General features: G+C 36.6%; 1 protein-coding gene across 1 annotated transcript; it reads left to right on the top strand.

Annotated features, from left to right (window-relative positions):
- Nucleotides 1-21: 21 nt before the first annotated feature.
- Nucleotides 22-20,492, top strand: TMEM182 (transmembrane protein 182). The gene is made up of 5 exons (XM_068180327.1): nt 22-735; nt 1,173-1,272; nt 2,660-2,758; nt 11,240-11,377; nt 19,391-20,492. The coding sequence occupies exons 1-5, from the start codon at nt 595-597 to the stop codon at nt 19,612-19,614; spliced, it is 702 nt and encodes a 233-aa protein (XP_068036428.1). The 5' UTR covers nt 22-594; the 3' UTR covers nt 19,615-20,492.
- The last annotated feature ends 109 nt before the right edge of the window (nt 20,493-20,601 follow it).

The following is a 20,601-nucleotide window of genomic DNA, read 5'->3' as shown; positions in this document are numbered from 1 at the left end:
TTCATTTTGGCTACCATATTTTAAAATTCTATAAAAAATCGTCAGCCTTTGTTTTGTAATATGACTTATAGTAACTTCTTTGTTGGTGTTTCTTTTCCTGCTAGCAGCTAAGGAAACATTCGCCACCAGGCCTGAACTTTGGAAATCCTTGCTAGTACTGCGTGCTCTGTAACACTGCTCACGTAGATGGACAGATCCATTGCAGCTCCATCTCCACTGGTGTTGATGCACCAGCTGCAATAATATTTCAAGTCAATCCCTGATTAGTTAGGGGAAGGTCAGCTATTTCTGACTGGCCTCGCCCGGACAGCGAAACAGAGCAAAGCTCTGCCATCAGTGTCCTAAAATAGAAGGCCCTTTTCATCTGTCAGACTTGAGTCAGCCACATGGAACACAAATTTGGAGACACAAATTGACTCACAGGGCATTGGGAAGAAGGGCACAGGCAGAAAGTCAAGTGAAGAGAAACTTCTTTAGATATGAGCTGTATTCTCCAAACAGTTTTTTAGTTACTTTCACAATAATTTATTTTAAATTTATTTTACTGCTAACCTTTTAAGTAATTAGGTTTATTTTTTTCTAATAACTTCAACAATGAAACTGAGTGTGGGGATATTTTTTGGAGGCTTCTTTGCAGCTCTGGGGGTTTTGCTTTTTTTGGTGGCATTTGGAACTGATTATTGGCTTCTTGCTACAGAAATAGGAACTTGTTCAGAAGCACCTGAAGGTGCTAGGGTTAGTATGAACTTTTTATTTATAAAGAGAATGATATATATATAGAAATATTGGATGTGTTTATTTTCTAAGAATTTACTTCGATATAAACTTTTGAAAAGACAAATTTTGTTTATTTTCTAAGAATTTATTTCTGTATATACTTTTGAATATACTAATTTTGACCTTCCGGAGGCTTATAAGCTTGCTTCAAAACCTCTTATAATAATTTATAATCAGTTCTAAAATTAATTTTTATTTTGTGATACTGCTTTTGCAATATGATATTCTTTCAAAAGAAGAATGACTGTTTATAAATGCTATAGCTGACCTAAATTCGGACAGGTTGTGTGTCATTATGATGGTGATGTTTTTTACCTGAACATCTAATTGAACTTAATTCTTTCAACAGTTCAAAAATTTTATGATAATGGCTTTTTTTTTTCCTTCCTTTGTAGGGAGAGAAGGCCACTTTCCATCATGAAGGTTTCTTCTGGAGATGTTGGTTTAATGGAAATGTAGGAGATAATAATAGCAGCATGTGGAAATTTTGGTATAGTAAGTAATTTTTTCCTTTTACATTATCTACAGTTGTTTGTTTTCAAAATTGTTGGGGTTTGGTGTGTATTTTGTTTTTTCTTCTGTCTTGTGAATCATTAGATTTCATATGGATTCTTTGGGGATCAGGTTCTTCAGCTACTCTAAAATAAATTCTTGACACATGCTTTTGCAATCTACAGGAAACCCCAGGACAAAATGATACAAGTTTAGCTATCAGATTACACTGTGATTGTTGTGGATGCCCTGTTAACCTGAGTCCATTCTCCATTCTTAGCTACAAAGTCTTTTACCACTTACTGTTAAACAGTTGGTTTACCTCTGTTAAGTAGGGAAAAAGGGCTTAGTGGTTAGCCTGGTCCATGAATTTTTGCTTGGGTAGTTTCTCCATCTGTTCTTAACTGACTGCAAGTGGGTTAAGAAGGGAATGGGAGCTCCACAGTGAAAATGGTGTAGGGCACACCATCTCCAGAAGAATTTCTTTATTACATTCACAGATGACCCGTTGCTTTCTTTCACTGCATCCAGGATTCTAAGATGGATAGAATTACAAGATCAGATGGTGTTTTTCAACCAAAATCTCCCCATTAGAAGTCAAGCAAAACTTCTTCTCTAGTCTTTGACACTCCCTCTGAGATAGGGAGCTCCCTCACCTTATTTCAAGATTTCCATAATCCTTGTGAAAAGCATGTGCCATCATACAAGTTTTACTTGAATAGCCCATATTTTGCTAAATACATTGCTTTGTCTTAGGTATAAAATGTAATATTAACTGTAGTTAATTTCCCCTAATTATTTTTCTGGAAAATTATGTGGTCAGGAATCTGAAACTTAGATGGTGTTTAAGTTACAGTCAGCTTTTGTCTTTTGCCAGGAATAAGTTGATATTTTTAGAAGTATTTAGTATAAAGGATGAAATTATCCTTTTCTGGAGGATATTCATTTCATAGACTAGACTCTTACTTGTGGCCATTGTAAACTCTCTGAAGATGCTTGATATTTTCATTGTTCTTTCACAAAAGAAAAAGTAATTGCCTGGATTTTGTTTGTTTGGTTGTTTTTTTCTGCACATGTAATAATGAGAAGAACATAATAAACCCTCAAATGAGAAAGGTACATATGCATGCAAAGGCATACATATGCATCACATATAAATTGCAGTGTGCTTTCAGCAGGGCTCATTTATTAAATCTGTATTGCTCTTTAAGGAATATTCTTGTTTGGATTACAAGGCTTGTATCTCTTACCAAAGCAAATTCTGTAAGCCGTTGCCTAGGAAAGGACCTGAAATCTTGACCTATGAAGCTCAGTTTGCCCATTTGAAGAACAGACACACATTATTGTTAAGGCAGTAAAATATTAATCTTCAGCTTTCTTTCATTTTTAGCCAACCAGTCACCTTCTAAGAATTGTACGCATGCTTACCTGTCCCCATTTCCTCTTCTCCGAGATGAACACAACTCCACCTCCTATGACTCTGCAATCAGTAAGTATTGTTTGGTGCAAATGAATACAATGCCCATAGTTTCAAGAAAACAATTTGGATGCTTCAAAATAAAACAGCCTTATCGCTCCACACAGTTTAATTAACAGCATTTTGGTATTTCATACTTCTCACAATTTTACAACATGCATATTTAAGCCACTGTTTAACAAAACATATAAATAATGATTAGCTTTAAGAGTGATGGCAGAATGGAGGTAATTTCTTATTTCCTTTTTAGTGCTTCTTTTTTTCTCCAACACATTAATTATCTTCCTTGGGCTGAATGCATTAAACAAGTACTTCTTGTCATGTACTTCAATAAAACTGGTTTGAGTTGCAATTTTTTGTTGGTTTTGTTTTGGTATTTTTTGGGGTTTTTGTTTTTGTTAAATGAATAAACATGTATGGAAAACTACTGCATTTTTACTTTATGAGGAAGGAGGAGCAGAGCCTTGATGCTATCTGAGTTTATTTAACTGACTCAGATATACTTCACTGAGAAACTCTTGTACTGTAACAGAGATACATATTAGTATATATTTATATACTTGCGAAAGCTAAACATTAATAGAAAACTTTATGTTTGAATAGTGCCTAGAAAGCCCTGTCTTTACAACACTGAGGAATGACTTAAAAATATCAGGAAAATTTAATCATAGAGCTTTAAGCAAACATATTTGAAGTAGATAACTTCTGATAGCTATTTCACATGACTTTTTAAACAACCTGTGATGTGTGCATGCTACATGTCTCTGAGCTTGCTGACTAAGGGACTTAAGTGATCCCTTCCTGTCCTGAAACTGTAATGATGCTTTTGCTAACCTTGAAGTGTCTTTAGAATCCAAATTTTATGCTGCAGATATGAAAAAAAAATAAACTAGAATTATAATGGTTCTGTTAATCTTTAGAAATTATGAACTGTTTGTCCAGGAAGAATTCAGACCTCACCATTCACAGAACTAATCTGTAACTTCACAGCACATCTAGAACAGATTACCTTTCCATTTGAAAGTGACAGTCATCAGCTTCTAATAGCCTGGACAGAGTTTGTATTCCACCATTCACTCATACCTTCACAAAGGTTCCTCAAATTATATTGCATGATTACACAAAAGTGGACAAACAAAGAAAAAGAAAAGGAGAAGGAATATAATCAAAAGTTTAATTAATTTTAGTTAATGTTTGCCAAAAGGAACACTGCTCAAATATAATTTTCCTATCTATATTTCATATTAGGAGATTAAAAGTAGGCAGAACTGTACTATAGATGCTGGCCCAGGTAGAGTATATTCAGAGCCATTCCTGCTATATAAATAGATACAGTTGGATTGCTTTCAAGCTCATTAAAACTGAAGATGGTTTGGGGTTTTTTATGCCTACATTTCATTTTCAGCATCCAAGCTGAGTTATTTATTAGAACAGTTATGATTGTTCAAGAGTCTTTCACAACTTTTTATGAAGAAGGTTATGTCATCATCTCTTCTGTTAGTTCAAAACTTGTTTCTCCTTTAGTCTAATTTGACAATCCTGCCCATGATATCTGGCAAACAGGTTTTAAAAACCTTGCTTCAACTGCAGTTGCTAAATTAAGAAATGCTAGAAGGTTATCCTCTTCTTGACTCCCAGTGCAGGAAGTGGTTCTCTATAAAGCCAGTGGCAAAAGGCTCCAGTTTGTTTTCATGAAGAACAAAATTTCATTTATGATTTGTATATCCAGTTGTCTGCATCTAATACTTTGCATCAGCAAAACATAGAATAAAAGGGCACTACCAAAAATTTGAGGTTATTGTCCCCTTTTTTGGTTCTGCTACTGTTTCTTGATAAAATATTACCATTTTTATGGCACATATCTTTCTAAACATATTCTCTTTTGGGGATGATAAAAAGCCCAAATCTCCTCCCCAGGTTTATCATTGTATTTTTAGTGAGTCAATCAAGTTCTATTTTAACAAAATATAACAAGATTACAAGAATTTTTCTGTCACATTCATTTGCTCTTTCATAGAAAAAGAAACAACTGAATGAAGAGCTTTAAACTTCTTAAGAAAAATTAAACATGTATACAACACATCTTCTAAAAATCTCTTTCTGTTCAGAGCACTGTTAGTTGCTGAACAAGTAAAGGCATGTTACTTTTTTACATACTATTTGGCTTAAGAGACATTTGGATCTTAGCAGAAGAATTTGCATTTAATTTTAGCCCCTTGTGCAGTCACTTGTGTGGAGACACAAGTGTGGCTTGTTGGAGTGCCGTGTCACCATCCAGCTAGAAAAGCTCAGACAAAGATACGTTGCTTTAGGAATATGAAATCTCTGATGCTTTTTGAGTGCAGTGTCTGGACCTAGTTCTCTGTTGACATAACTCCTTTGGTTTTAGTAGGAATTTGGCTCAGAGCTTTTCTGGGCCAAAATTCAAAACAGGTTCGCCCATCCTCTCTATTTACATCTTTTTGTATGTTGGGTTTGCGTTTGTGTTTAGTTCTGAAAAATCTTAAAGCACTGAGACAGGGAGCTTTAGTGTTTCAGTCTGCCTTACAAAGCTTTAGACCAAAAGCTGGGTCCATTCTGATGTACAAACCTAGACTATGAGCTCTTGGTGTCAAGGACTACAGCCTTAGATGGAAATGTAAAGGCAGAAAAGCTTATGGGGTGCTTATATTGGAGGTTTGAATGCATGCTTTAATATACCAGATATCTTTTAATCATTACTAGATGCATGACCAGCTTCACAGGGTTAGATAGCACTGCTTTGAAATTGCAGTTTGCTGTATCTTTTAATAATGGTTATAATGTTTCTGTGCATCCATTGGTTTTGTTAAATAATCTTAACAGAGTGGGGAGGACTTCCCCTAGCTGTAGTGTAAGGTATCATCAAAAGCTGTGTGATCCATCATTCATGGTTAATGTACTTTTAGGAAATTCATAGGCCATATCATTTATCTTAACTGAACTCGGAGGAAGCCTGACTCTAGTGACTTTCTGTGATGGTACAGAGGTTTAGAGTGACAACTTTTATAGTGTGCAGCTCTTGAATTGACTTAGCGCCTCATTGTGTTTCTAGCAGATTCATTTTTATGATGATTCACATATATAAGTGCAATCAAATACAACCTAGGAATAAAAAAAATAGATTAGACCATGCAATAGAAATACCACAGCAGCAACCAATATATTTTAAAATAGATATATTATTGCATAATCATAAACAGAATAGTTGCCCATCAGGCTATTCTGAAAACATAGTACTATAGTATTTTTAATATTAATTCACTGCTATCTATATTCATGCATTCATTAGGTTAGTTAACACTGATGTTCAAAGGGCCATCACACTTTCCTAAAGTTCTTTTACTATAGGACAATACTAAGCCTGTTTTTGAAAAATGTGCAAAGTTCTTACTCATGGAAATAGTCCTATTGGCTATTAGTGAGATTTTTTGTAAGAAGTGAAAAATCTAACACTTAGTCACTAATTCATTATTTTTATTTTTGAGGGGATTTTTTTTTTTCAACGTAATTTGGAAATAACAATAGTGCCCTAGCTGTTGTAAATCACCCCAACACCTTTTGAAGCTGTAGTGGAATTATTTTAATAGGGCAGCACTGGCACATTAGTTTAACACTCTGATTTGTAGCTGCCAGTATTTTTTTCCTGACTATTAGTATCTTATTTTGTCCAGTACTGTGGTATTTCTATTGCATGGGCACATTGCCAGGATTTGAAGTAGTGCCTAATGGACAATACACAATGTTTATAGAACTGAAGCAAAAATCTGATTCAGCAACTGTTAAATCTAAAATGGTGAGATCAAATTTATTGGCAGGTTTGTTAATGGGTTGAAATTAACCTAAAGTAATCTGGAAAATATCAGCCATGAAATCTGAAAATAGAAGTTGTACAAGTGAAATGTTAGCAGTAGTCTATTTCTAGGGGAGAAAAATGCTCTTATGTAATATCCATATAATTGCCCGTGAGAGATTGTAATACAGTACATTTATAAGTGTGATCTCTGTAGTCCCCCAAGCAGCTATAAAGTAAGAAGCATTTTAAAAAGAAGTGTACCCATGTTGTGAATATTGTATTTGTTTTACTGTTAGAGTTATTTTTGAAAAAAAAAAACATTACTAAGGGATAGTAAAGGATGCTAAATGAAGCTGAGAAAAGTCTTGCAAGGTTTACTGTGTGGCCAGGTGTGTCTCCTGTGCTGCTGCTGAGATAGGTGATTTCACTTACATTTGGTTATCTGCAGAGAAGATTCTCCTGGTTGAGAGCAGTTCAGGCACTTTGCTTTTCACTGTATTGGCACTGTGTGTAGCAAAACTCTTGTTAAAAGCGTTTCAATATCTCTTGCATTAAATAGGGAGGTAAAAAACCCACACTTTCTAAAATACAATCCACTGTCAGATCACAGGAAATGTTCCCTTTTGGTTGTGAGCTTGTCCATGATAGTTCAAGGAAACTTTTCCAAATCATTTTGCCTACCCCTGGAAATTTTTATGTGGCATTGTACTAACACATGTTTCAAAAGGCATTTCATCCTTATAGTGCTTAATAATTCATACTGATATTAAATTTAAGTAGCTGGGGTTTTTATGGTAGACCACAGTACTTGTATGGACTGATGGCTGAGTTTTAAAAACACTTTGAGTCAGCAAGAGCAGTGAAATACTTGGAATGCTTTCATGATGCTGATGTTAACATCTCTAACAGTAGAAGGGTGTTGCTTTGTGACATTAGCTAGGCTGTTCCTTACTAACTGTTATGGAGCTCCAGATGTGTCCATGACTGCTACACAAGTGTGCGTTGTAGGTGACACAGCTCTGTAAATTTTCAAATGTATTATTGCTTCTCTTTCATATCATGTATCAGTAACATCTTAAAATATGAATCTGTAGGTTCACTTTGTAATCAATGCTGGGATCTACTATACTAGAAAAGAAGGCTTTTGGTAATTTTCACCCATTTCTCCAAAATTTGGGACCTTGCACAGACCCAGATACTTCTAGTTTTCACATAATGCAAAAGTCTCTGGAAGGACCTAAATTAGGATCTTTAGAAAGAAAAGCAAGTAGCGAGGGAAAACTACAGGTCATGCAATTTTGGAGGAATATAATGTCCCTATACAGGCCCAATGGTGCAGTTGTGTGTACTCCTGTTTTCCACTAAGTCTTTTTTTTTTATTTTTAGGTCTGCCTGTCATTTCCTAGGCAAATGTTGTACTCAACAAAGGGGTAGCTTACCAAGATGAGTTACAAAACCTTCTGTTTAGCACTCTTGCAACATAGAGCAATGGTATCTAAGATTTTAAACACTGCAGATATGTTTATTTTGCACTCTGCAATAGTGCTTGTACTTTATTTATTCTTTTGTAGGGAAAACTTGGAATAATGCATGTATTTGAGGTGGATAACTCTAACATATATGTGAACTATATGGAAGAGACAAGGGTACTCCTTTTCATCTGGACCAGAACATGGGCTATCCTATGAAATACCTCAGTGAGACTTGAAATTGTGCAAACTTCTATGAACAGTTTGTATAGATACACTTTGTATGGGTTCACTGAACCATTATTTCTTGAAACAGACTGTTTGGATCACAGTGTCAGCCCTTTTCATGGGATGTAAAGAAGAGTATAGTCTTTAAAGCAACATCTTCTGTTGCATTTTATCTATCATTGTGTGTCTCAGCCTCAGAGCAGCAAAGTCTTTGACTTGAAGAGTAATTTCATTCTTAGGAAGATTTAATTTCAACCAGCTCTTTTGTGTTCATCTATAGATGACAGTTAAGCTAAATGACAGCTGAGCTGTAATTTTGAATGGCTAGCCTGTAGAAATTGATCTTGCCCATCTAGGCAGAGATGATGGGAAATGTGATCTAAACAAAAATGATCAGATTATAAAATAAGTGAAGCCATATTTGCAGGGAAATTATGGTTTTTAAATTCCCTTACAAAAGTAAAAGTCTAAGTGCTCATAGGGTGTTTCCTCAGACCTGTGCCGCAAATGAACCAAATGACTTTCTGCCTTGCAGATTAGGGGGGTAGTATTTTTATTGAAAAGTCACACATTTGTGAGCAGACTTTGTACCTATCAACTACAATCTATTTTTTAATTGATGTTTAATGACTGAATTAGCTTAATAAACAAGCATTAGGATAATCAGACTTTATCTATGATTCTTTAGAGTAAATAACTGTTTTGGAGAAATAGAATGGAAGCCTCTGTCAGGGGATAGCTAGGTGAAATCAGTATTTCCCACATAATGTGTAAAATAGTTACAGTGTTGGAGCAGAGAAACAGCTTTTCTTTTCTATAGTTACAGAGAAGTTGAAACAAATTTCCATCAGTTACATTTGTACTTCTTTTGTACTCTATTTCTAAGAATATTTGAGCATCAAATCAAGCTTTTCTCATGAAATCTCATGAAAAGCAACTTTAAAGCTTTCTGTATGAAGAGTGGATAATGAAAATGGATGTTGGTTTTGTAATGCTGGAGAATCTCGTGTCCTCCTCCATTCAGAAAATAGAAACACTGCTCCATGACTTAGCTGACTGACCATAATAATATACAAGAAAGCTTTTTCAAGGTTCATTTTGGCCAATGTGTCCTGTTATGTAGTATGACTTTGAAGTACCTTGGGCCACCCATGTAAAAGAGTTGGGTGGTTATAGATTGATTTAGTGGTATTAGGCTTTAAATTAGGAAGTAATGTCCCATGGACTTGGAGACTGCAATGAAGCTTATCAAAGTAGCCCCTTGAGTACAATAATATGAAATTGCTTCAGAAACTCAAGACTGAAGGACTTGAGAGATTTACCTTTCTAGGTCTCCATTCATTGTCCATTTGCATTAAGTGAATCATTTAACTATGTGTTTAACTTTAAACAGGTGCCTAAATCCCATAAGAGGTATAGTACTTAAAGCAAAACACACATTAACTGCTTTGCTGAGCCATAGCCTTATTTCTTAGCTACTATTCCAATAATTTTTTTGTTTATGTGAAGTGAAGACTTGGATATGAACCAAACCACAATTTTAACCCTTCTGCAAGGTACTTTCAGACACATTCATCCTTTTTATGCCCAAATCTGCTGATCAGTGTGGCGGAAAACTATGTCTCTGAATGTTTGCCTGGATTAAAAAGGGTGTTATTTGAAAGTGTGGTTAATGTAATGTGGTGAGCGTGATCTAGCTAATACATTTACAAGGCTGATGATGTATACTTTAACTTGTGTTAAGCTGGTCAAGTTCAAAACCATAGACTTTTGGAATACATTAGTGGGAAACACGAGCTGCTAATGCCTAGTGCGCCTTCAGATTTCAGATGAGAGCAAACCTGAATTATTACTGAATAGCTGTCTCTAACAAGCTGTATGAATTTGAATCTTTCAGGATATGAACCAGTATAATAGTTGCTTGGTTGTGTTTTTCCATAACAGTAAGTAGGTGCTGTCAGATGATAAGTGGCAGTTTCTTTTGTGATACACTTTTCCTGACTTGCCAGCTGGCTTATATGCTTTCCCTCAGTTGGGTGGAAATGTTTTTCACTGACTGAATTGTCAGTGCTTCAAGATTTTCAGATCTGGCGATGGAGATCTTTACAACTCATAATTTTACTAATGGGTTGTGTTAATGTACCAATTTTTAAATTCATGGGAGAAATTTATGTCACTCTTGTAGCATTTGTAAAATGATGACTTTGTTAAATGGATGTGCAATTAACCAGCTAAAAACTAATTGTTAGAAAGACTCTTTTGGCCAGAGTATGTCACAAAACTCTCAGCTCATTTATCACCAGCTGCATCCATTAATTCAGCACTGCTTGGCACTGCCTAAAGGGCTTCTGAAACATCACATTTTAAATTTAATAAAATACAAAGAGCTTTAGAGCAGAAATAGGCTGGTTTAAGACACTTACTGTTTTTCAGAAATGCAGTTTACATTTTCTTAGTTTCTCCCTGTTCCTAGCTTAAGTTTCTTTCTGCTGAATATGACTATATATAAGGAGCATTATCCAGCCGTAAATTGTAAGGAACTTACAGATTGTTATTGGTGATATAGTCTGGGCACTAAGATGTTGCAGCTCTCTGCTTCTTCCACACAATTTTGGTAAAATAATTCTATCCTGTCAGTCCAATAATTTATCCCAAGGAATCACTTCTATAGCTTTGCTGTACCATTTTCTAAAGAGTGTCAGTTTGGTCAGGTTGCTATCTTACAAGTTATTGCTAAATATTCAGCAGATGGATTTCATTCACAATAACTTGCATGCTGTTTTCCATGATCATCAGGTAAGAACTGATAATCAGACCTATTTTGATCCATATGATATATAATGTATATGCAAAATAGAATTAATGTTTCATTTGTTAATAAGGCAAGTGATAAAAGAAGGGGAAAGGAAAATCTTTGTTAGCCAACTTGGATAAGTTCTAAAAAGTATTGTATTCTTTTTCTTCCTTCTTCCTTTTCACTAGTTTATCGAGGTTTCTGGACAGTTCTTATGCTCCTGGGAGTGCTCACCATTGTGGCAGCTAGTTTCCTCATCATCTGTGCAGCTCCTTTTGCCAGTCACATTCTATACAAAGCAGGAGGAGGCTTTTTCATCATTGCTGGTGGGTATACTGTTTTCTCAGTCAGTTATAGAGTAGAAAAGATGAGTTATTTCTTCCATTTTCCTTAACCAAAAATTATATCAATCATGGGTAGAAGAAAGAGAAAGCATATATGCTTCTATCTTTTGGCTTGTGGAGTGCCTGTCTTGGACACACGTTCTTTGCACAGTTATTTAGTCATGAAGTTATTATAAAAGCTATTTTTGGGTTAAGGTTAAAAAAAAAAAAAACCACATCCAGGACAAATAATGGAATTACACTGCAATTTCAATCTACTTTTTTTTAACAGAAAAAGAATGCATATTTAAGAATGTTGGCTTATAGGATTCTCAAGGGCTTTAGCTAAAGAGAGGGTTTTGTCCTTTATCAGTGATGCAAAAGATAATTACAGTAGACTCTGAAGAAGCTGGGAGACAGAACACATATACATGATCAATACAGGAAAATGCTTTGGGTGTGATAGGACTAAACAAAATAGTTGTCATGTATGAGTAAGTAGGAGCTCTAAACCTCTGTGAATGAAAGATAACAGTTAATTGAATTCCCTCCTCCCTCATAAGCCACAAGTACGGTGGAGGATGCACCCTCCCAGGATTCAGCTGATATGGACAGCTCACTGGCACGCCATTTGCTTAACCTTGAAAAGTCTGTGAAGATGTCACACTGGTGTATAAGATATAGTTATATAGGATGTAAATGATAGTATATGCTCCATCTCTGTTCTCCTTGGTTTAAAGCCTGGTGACAGGCAGCCCAGTGAGAACATATTGTGTTACAGGGCAGAGCCACCCATGTCAGGACCACAAGGCCTTTGGCTCTCTTTTTGCTTCTCATACTGACCCCCTGACCTTGCTTACCTGCAGCACTTCTAAGCTCTTCATATGCAGCTAGTGATCATTATTCCCTTCCAAAGGACTCTCAGTGAAGTGTGGGAAGTATTTTATAATATTTCAGTTGAAGAAAATCCTGCATACTTACATTTTATCTCTTGAGAATTACTCCTCCACACTTTTAAAAGACATACAAAAGATATTCCTAGGCTGATGGAGATTCTAAGATATTTCAATGCTTTTTGTCACTAATTTGCAGGGCAAGAGCCCATGTGAGCCTTGCTCTTTTTCTGCATTTGTAATGCATGAAAAACCTCAGCTGTCACTAGAAAGTAGCAGAAGCTGTTTGAGAGAAAAAGGGCACTTGAAAGATGTGGAACTGACTGGCAGAGGTGCAAGGCAATCCTTGTGTTCTCCACTCTGGGTCAGTTCATCTGCCCTCATTTAGGTAGGGGAAAGTTAGATCCCCAAGCCTGTGCTAGCCTCCTTTGGCTTCCCTAGGAGGCCTGCAAGAGGCAATAACATTCATTGGCAGTAAAAACAGTAGGTATGTAAGAAGTTCCCCCAGCTGGGGATTCATTTCATACTCAAAGAGGGGCCTAATTGGATCAGATGAATGTGCTATAGAGGAACCCTACACCTCTCTTTCCTTTACTAAGAGAATCTAGAGAGACTATTTCTTTGGGTATGTGAAGTTAAGTGAGCTTTATTATCCCAGTGTGTGGCCTTGGGTCTGTGTCTTTGCCCCTTTCACCCTTTGTACCTATAGAGCAAATGTTCTTCAAGGGAAATCCTGATTTTTTTACTCTCTCTGTATGTAGCATGTTTCAACTTCAGGACTGTTCTCAATCAGGGCTTTAGAAAAAAAGCTATGTTATTTTTACTATTACCATTTCTGTTGTTGAAAAGCAAAGATCTTTAGCGAAACCCTGCTATAATTTGTCAAAAAAGTGGTGGTGGCAGGAGAAAATAGGACCCATTCAGCTCACTCAAGACAGAACAAGATAAGATAGAATCTGATGCAGAAGAGGGTGACAAGCTCTACTGTGTCCCTGCTGCCCTGATCCCTTCCTGTGCCTATCTCCTTCAGGATTAGAGAGCCTGTTCTTTTAACTGCCTGCTAAATCAAAGCAGGGCATGGAAGGGAAGAGTGATGAGAAGTGGTGCATATTTATAACTTCTCAAACATATGATCAGGATGCAGCCAGGGCGTGCATCCACTTAAACACAGACCTAATGGGAAAATGAAAAGGTGTAATATGACTTAGATTAATGTGACTTAGATTTGATGAAGTTAGAGCTCTTCTAAGACAGAAACCAGCAGGTTGTTTTGAAGAAAAAAAAAGGAATTATACACAATGTTTTGAAAGAGCCTGGATGCTGTCTTACCACAAAATTCAAGTATGTGTTATACTGTAGAGAATAGTCTTCTGAGAAGGAAGTTAGACAAGATGACTGTTCTTTGGAAGTTAGTTAGAAGATCTTCTTAGGAAGAAGAAAAAGTCATTTTCCTACTGACATTTCTTAAAAATAAGTTAGATGAAATAATTTTAATACCTGTTATTGGACGTATCTTTATCCTTCCGCAACCTTAACTTACAAATTAGCAGCAGATAAAAGCTCTCCCTCAACTGAAGAGTGCAGCTTGTAGCATGATCTGCTGTGATGCCTTAGGGTTCAGGAAGTAGCTGGAGGTATTGGGAATGAGATTCTTGCCAACTGTTCAGCCATCTGAAAGCTGTTTTTTGTGAACCAACTGCTTAAATTTCTGTTGTCAACAGTAAGAAACACTCAGATGGACACCTCACCTTCTCTGTGATAAGGCAGATGGACTTGCCTTTTGGAGGGATCCATTCAAGAAGCCTAAACAGAGATCCCGAGTGACACAAATAAATTTACGTTGAAAAGGACCTCTTGTGGCAATCAAGTCTGACATCCCATTTAGAGCAGGATTGTCTTCAAAGTTAGATCAGGCAGCTCAGAGCCTTATCCAATCAAGTTTTTAAAACCTCTAATAACTGATGTTCCACAGCATCTTTGGGTACTTGTCCCAGTTTGATCAACTTCCTTGTGAGAAATGTTTTCTTTTTTCCTTGTTTTCACCTGATATTGCCCTTGATGCAGTTTGTGTGTATTTCATCGCATCCTGTCAAGTCTGTAGGTCTCTGAAAATCTATCCCCATCTTTTCTATAACTCTGTTTAGAAAAATGAAGGCTGGATTATTCTCTAGACTAAAATTCCCCAGCTCACTCATCCTCCACTTGTTCTCCATTCTCCTAACCGTTTTGGTGGTCATCACCTCAGTTTATCAGTATCTCTGTTTCACATGGAGACCCCAGACTGGACATAGCTTACCACATATTATATCACAAGTGTTGAATAAAGGGTGATAATAGTATTTTCAAATCTAATGACGGTGTTCTTGCTAATGCAGTATGAGGTTAATTTTAATTTTTGCCAGACCTGCTTGAATTCTTGTACACATAAAGGAACTATTCTTTTACTTTAAGGAAATTGTCAATCAGCAACTTCAAATTCTTCTGGACCCCTTCATCCGTTAAGGCAGCCTTTGCCCTTCAAGGCAGCCTCTCTTGGGATCTTGCCTACCAGTTCTCTGCACAGATTGAAGTGTGTTCTTCTAAGTTCTGGGTCTTACATTCTGTATTCCTCCTAGGATATTAACCTATGCCATTCCATGGCAATTATAGCTACAATTAACACCATCTATAATTTTCCTGACCCATTTTTCCTTAATTGGGAGTAGCAAAACTTTGTAGCCTTATTAACCACCTGAGGCCACAGGTGAAATTACACCTGCAATACCTGTGGGGAAAAGTGAGTATCAGATCAATGATACCACAGTCAGAGACTTGAGTCCTGCCTTTGCAGCCTCATCTTCATGTCTGCAACATCAGAGGATGGTCCAAGTGCAACTATGGTACTGAAAACTGTAAGAAGCCTTATAGTTGCTTCAAAGGTCATAGGAAAAGAAGGAAAAGCTGCCATAAAATGATCTTTTAGCCTTCAATAAAGTCCATAATTACCTTGTGCCTCTTTCTCCCTAGTGGTGGTGAAAACTGTCCTCTTGTACTGATACCAGTAAGCAATATACCAGGATGTGCACAGAGCATTACAGAATCACACTCTGGTGAAGAAGCAAGATTAGAAGTATGACTGCTGCTTCCTGCCAAAAGAGTGAAAAAAGATGGTACTTTAATTTGTGATCCTAGATGAGGACAAAAATCTGTTTTCAGAGACATGTACCTACTCCCATAACTTTTGCATGGGATCCTCTGCATGTTCTTCATCAGAGAATGCCAACCATTATTTTAAGTAAAGGTCACAAGAGGCCAAGGTAGGTGGTAGAATCTGAAACAAGGACAAGAATAGAAAAATGCATTTAATAAAAAAATATGCACACACACACAGAGAAGTTTTCCTCAAGTGAGATAAAGAGTTCTAAACTTCCAGGCATAAGTAAAAAGCTCACATCATTCTTTCCAGCACCTGTTGTCTTCGTGTCTGCACAGTAAAAGATTCATGCCATAAACAGCCATTCACCATTGACAAGTGAAAGGCATTTCTGCGTGGGAAGAATCAGTACTAAAGGCCAGCAAACTGCTTCTTGAATTCACAGACATTTCTAAAGGTTCTGTATTCTTTCTCCTCTACAATATGCACAAGTATTTGTTTGAAAGAAATTCAAAAGAATGAATGTGAAAGACAGAAAAGAGTGACCTCAGAGAAGTCCATGTCTTATCACACTGCACAGAGCTGTGTTTCAAACATGTGTGTTTATTAAAAAAAAAAGGAAAATGGAAAAAAAGAAAGAAAAAGGAGTAGGAGGAAAGTATTTATTTGTCTTAATCTCTCTCAGACATATTTCATGTTCTAGGAATAATTTCCCTCATCATTACTGATTCATGCAACTGCTGTTCTATTTTTTATCTGCTAAAAGGCAAAGGCAAAAGGATGTCTGCACTCTATGAAAAAGGTCTAAATGCCAAAAACGTAAAAATATATCATAGCACACACTGTTCTTAAAAATATTGACTTCAAGAAATTGTGGAATTTTTTTTCAATCTCAGTAATTTTCTCTTGGAGCTTGCCTTTGAGAGTTCATGACATTCACAATAGATTGTCAGAGCAAGACTGCAGGAGCAGATTTCTCAGGATACATATACATTCAGTAAACTGTCTAAGTGCTTTACTCCTGTGAAGTCATAACTCTGTGAAAATTAGACAAAAGGAGTGCTAATGAATGAAATACTGATGGTGGCAACAGGACATGGTCAGTTTTTACTTAGCCTGATTCTATTGTTCAAGATATTTATTGAACATGCTAAGTAATACACCTATTAATTAGTCTCAATTAGCAGGTGATGAGAACCCTTAAATACTCCTTTAGTGCCTTAATTAACAAAGAGGGTTTACATACTCTTCCTTTCTTTTTCTTCCCTTTTAAGGAAGGACATTTATCTCTGCTTGACATATATTTCTTCTGAAAATTTCCATACCTGACAATTTGCCACTCACAGGTGTAACAGCTTGCTGTGAAATCACACCCGATGGTTGATAGATTCCCTGAAGCTGTTTTACCACTTGCAGCCCTGGCTTTCTATTTTGCACCTACATAGTGTTGATTCTAGTTTAACAACCTAGGTGTTGCTTCAGAGTGCCTGAAAAGCAAGGGCTGCCCATTTCTAGATTAGAGCACCCTTGATGCAGTTTTGTTTTAATGACAGATGTTTTTGACTAACTGCTCTATGTAACTTTGCTTCTACCCAGCATGCCAGAGCGCTTTCTAGATGTGCAAGGCCTGGTTATACTTACCTGCTGCTATAGTAAGGGAATATACATGACTACTTTTTGTAATTATTATTGTTTTGGACTGAGTTTTCCCCAATGTAGAGATTAAACAGAGGACTAGTTTGAAAATGCATAGGCCCAACCAGTTGAAGAGGTAAATTCCAATGTCCCTGTGGATTTTTCCAGATTATTAATGTATCTTTCCAAATCTTAGTCTATAATATTTTTGTTCAAATTTTGAAACCTTGAACAAAATCCAGATATCTAACTCGATTTATGAATTTTCCCCTGAATTTTTCTACCTTTTTAATCAAAAGTTACTAGCTCTGTTTTGTTCTAATTTTCCTGTGTTGCCCACATTACCTGTTATCATTAGATGTTCTGTTATAGGAATCTTCTGCTCAATTTGAATTATATTTGAAGAGTTTTCAATCTAATTTCTTATTCTTCTTGTCTGGCCCTAAGGCAATCCTTCTCTCTGATTGTTTCAGTGGTTTTATGTTTACTACAAGCACAGTACTATATTCTATCAAAATTGAGTTTTACTTAGGTAAAATACTTTCAAGATTGAATTTATGCCTCTTAGAGTTGAGTGTTGGGTTTTTTCAAATTTTGTTAGGAATCTGAACCGTAGCAAAAAATGTAATCCTGGGAGTGTATTTCATAGACATGAAATGTGTCTGCCTCCTTCTTTATTTAGTTTTTCTACTATTATTTCAGCCTCCTAGAAATTGCAGATCCTTTGGGAATGTTTTGATTATGCCTCAGCCCTTCTTTTTGTTGGTCTTCAAAAGATAATGTTTATAAGCCATGAGCTCTCACCTGTCAGATGTTCAGGATATATGTAAAGATACTCTATTTTGTCCATAAAGCAGTAGCAGGAGGATCACCAGATCACCAGGTTAAGCTGGTGCATCTAATATTGCCTGCATCAAGTAAGTGAGTGAGACAACAGCTGCTCCCTGGTAAATGGGCAGAAAGGGTGGGGAAAGGAGGTTGTGGGGCAGCATCTCAGGTTGGGGATGGGGAAAGGTAACCATCAAAGGTTACCAAGACATGTGGATATAGAAGCAAATGCCTGGCCATGGGTGCTTCCAAAGTGCACTTGTGGGTTTTGCCACAAATACCACATTTGTTCAAGGTTGCATTGCAAGTATTTAGCTGGATGGAGAAGAGACCACAAATACCTTTGACTTACAACCTGTAACCTCAAGTTTGGCAGTGAAGTGTTCCCAGGACTGTGCCCTGAATTGTGTTTTAATGAGGCATGTAAACTTTCTGGGATAAAAACATGATGGGGTGGTGTCACTCAAATATTTGATTGTTGGAATAGATGGTCCTGCTGCTGTAACTCTGCTGTGACAGCTGGAGCTCTGGGAGCAAATGGGTACAGGCTGAAGCATGCAAAAAATTTAGACTCGTGCCCTCAGTCCTCCAGCAAATCTTCTTCTGGAGCATCTGTTCTGCAGGCTTGCATTTCTCAAGTGTCCACATTCCTCTAAAGTGAAATGAAATATTAGGAATGCAACTGATACTTTGGAAAGCACTTCTTGTATCTCCTTCTGGTGTATAGTAACAAGGAGATTATCAACGTTTGTAAGGACATGTGCTCCTATTACTATCATGTATAAACAATTCAAAGGCCTTTCAGAGGAGTGGTTGGGAAAAGGCTGTGAATTATGTGGTGGATTAATTTCAGGAAACTGTTGTATCCAATCTGAGGTTATTACTAATAGTCTGCTTCATAGTTATTGTTTAATTATTGTTGGGTTTTGTTCCTCTACCAAGAGCTTCTTTTCTAAAGGTGGATGATTTTGAATTAAATATATTTGAATTTTCATGCAAAATATTTGAGTAGAATACTCTGAAGTTTTGTGTTCCAAACACAGCCCTTTTCATAAGAATAAAGAAGTAAATGCAGAGAGGTGAAGATAATAGAAAGATTTCCCATTCCTTTCTATATCTCATCCATAAGACTGATAAAAACAATGCCAGAGTTTGGGAAGCAAAAGTACATTTTTTTCCCAGATGGTCCAATTCCATTCCCCCTCCTTCCCCCACCTTCACTCCTGAATTCAAAACAGTAAATACCTGCATGAATTTTGTCATCAAAGTCTGCCTACCAGAACCAGGTAGCACCTTTGTCCCATGACAAAGAGCACCTTTGTCATGAGAGCATGCCTTTCAGTGCAAATCAGGAGCAAGATGGAGGTAGTGCTAGTTAGAGGAAGCCAAAGGCAAAAATTATCCAGTGGTGGCTGACTGTGTCATGTATACAGGATCTCAAGCATTGATGGATTTTTAGGTAATACAGTAAATGCACCCAGCATATGTCTCACACTCTGTGGTTAAAACCTGGTGTTTCTTTTCCAGGTGTCTTGTTTTCGCTGGTAGTCGTGATGTATGTCATCTGGGTCCAGGCCATGGCTGATCTGGAAAACTACACCAACATGAAAAAAATGGATTGTCCAGACTTTGCTGTTTATGTACGTTATGGCTGGTCGTTTATGTTGGCTCCTATAGGAGTATTTTTTGCTTTATTAGCAGGAATGCTGTTCTTGTTGGTAGGGCGTGCCATTTATTTACACTCAGACTAGTCAGACACTGCTGAAGGGAATACAGCAATACTTGTGAAACTTTGTGGCAAGAGTAAACTGGAACACAATTTTGTACATTATTACCATTATGGGAATCTTAAATGTGCCAGCAGACTTCTGGAAGTTCTTCTATTACTTGTTTAAGGTAAGGGACACAAAGCTCAGTACAGGAAGAAACGACCTTTAGTCCCAACTAGTTGTTTTTAATTCTTCAGAAAGTACACATGTGGTTCTTCACATTGTACTATTAGTAGCATTTTTGTAGGTTAACAAATAGAAAAAGGCAAAATTTTTTTTGCAAGTAAAATATGAACATGAATTGTCTCAAATCTACATTTTATACATTTATCTTTTAGCATTTACACTGTTCTTCTGTTTGTAGAGAATGGCACAAGGTAGAGGAGAAGGCAAACATTGAAACACAGTAATTCCATCTACCTCCTCTCCTGTTTTCCACTACTTGCCTTAGCTTTAATAGCAGCAAACATGTCTGCACTTTATAAAAATAGAGTGCAGTTGCTCATGCAGCATCCATAGGAAGAGGACGAGAGAAGAAAATTGCCATGAATGTGTAAAAGCTTAACTGTTCTATTACCCATTTCTCTTTTCTGTATGCATTTGAAAGCTGTATACTTCTGTATTCTGATATCCATGTGTTGCATGATTCTGTAAGCCAAAATGCCATAGTGGAATCACTATCTGAAGTTATGCCAAAATTGTATTTTGAATTATAGCATTAATATTTTAATTAAGTTTTAACCCTTTTATTTTTCAGTGGAACAACTGGCTCTTCTAAAAAATATTTTCATGGTTGTGTAAAATTAATTTTTTATTAAAAAAGGTTTATTATCAAGACAGTATTTGGGACATGGAAATGTGTGTCTTGTGCAGCCTTCATCTTCCCACATGTTAAAAATCTGCATTATAGACCAGATCCTACTTTCCTACTAGGCTTGCTAAGGAAAGCTAAGACAGCCAGGGAGATGG

The sequence above is a fragment of the Anomalospiza imberbis genome, chromosome 2, assembly GCF_031753505.1.
Source record: "Anomalospiza imberbis isolate Cuckoo-Finch-1a 21T00152 chromosome 2, ASM3175350v1, whole genome shotgun sequence".
In the NCBI taxonomy this organism is placed as follows: domain Eukaryota; kingdom Metazoa; phylum Chordata; class Aves; order Passeriformes; family Viduidae; genus Anomalospiza; species Anomalospiza imberbis.
This window is presented reverse-complemented; position numbering and strand designations above follow the sequence as displayed.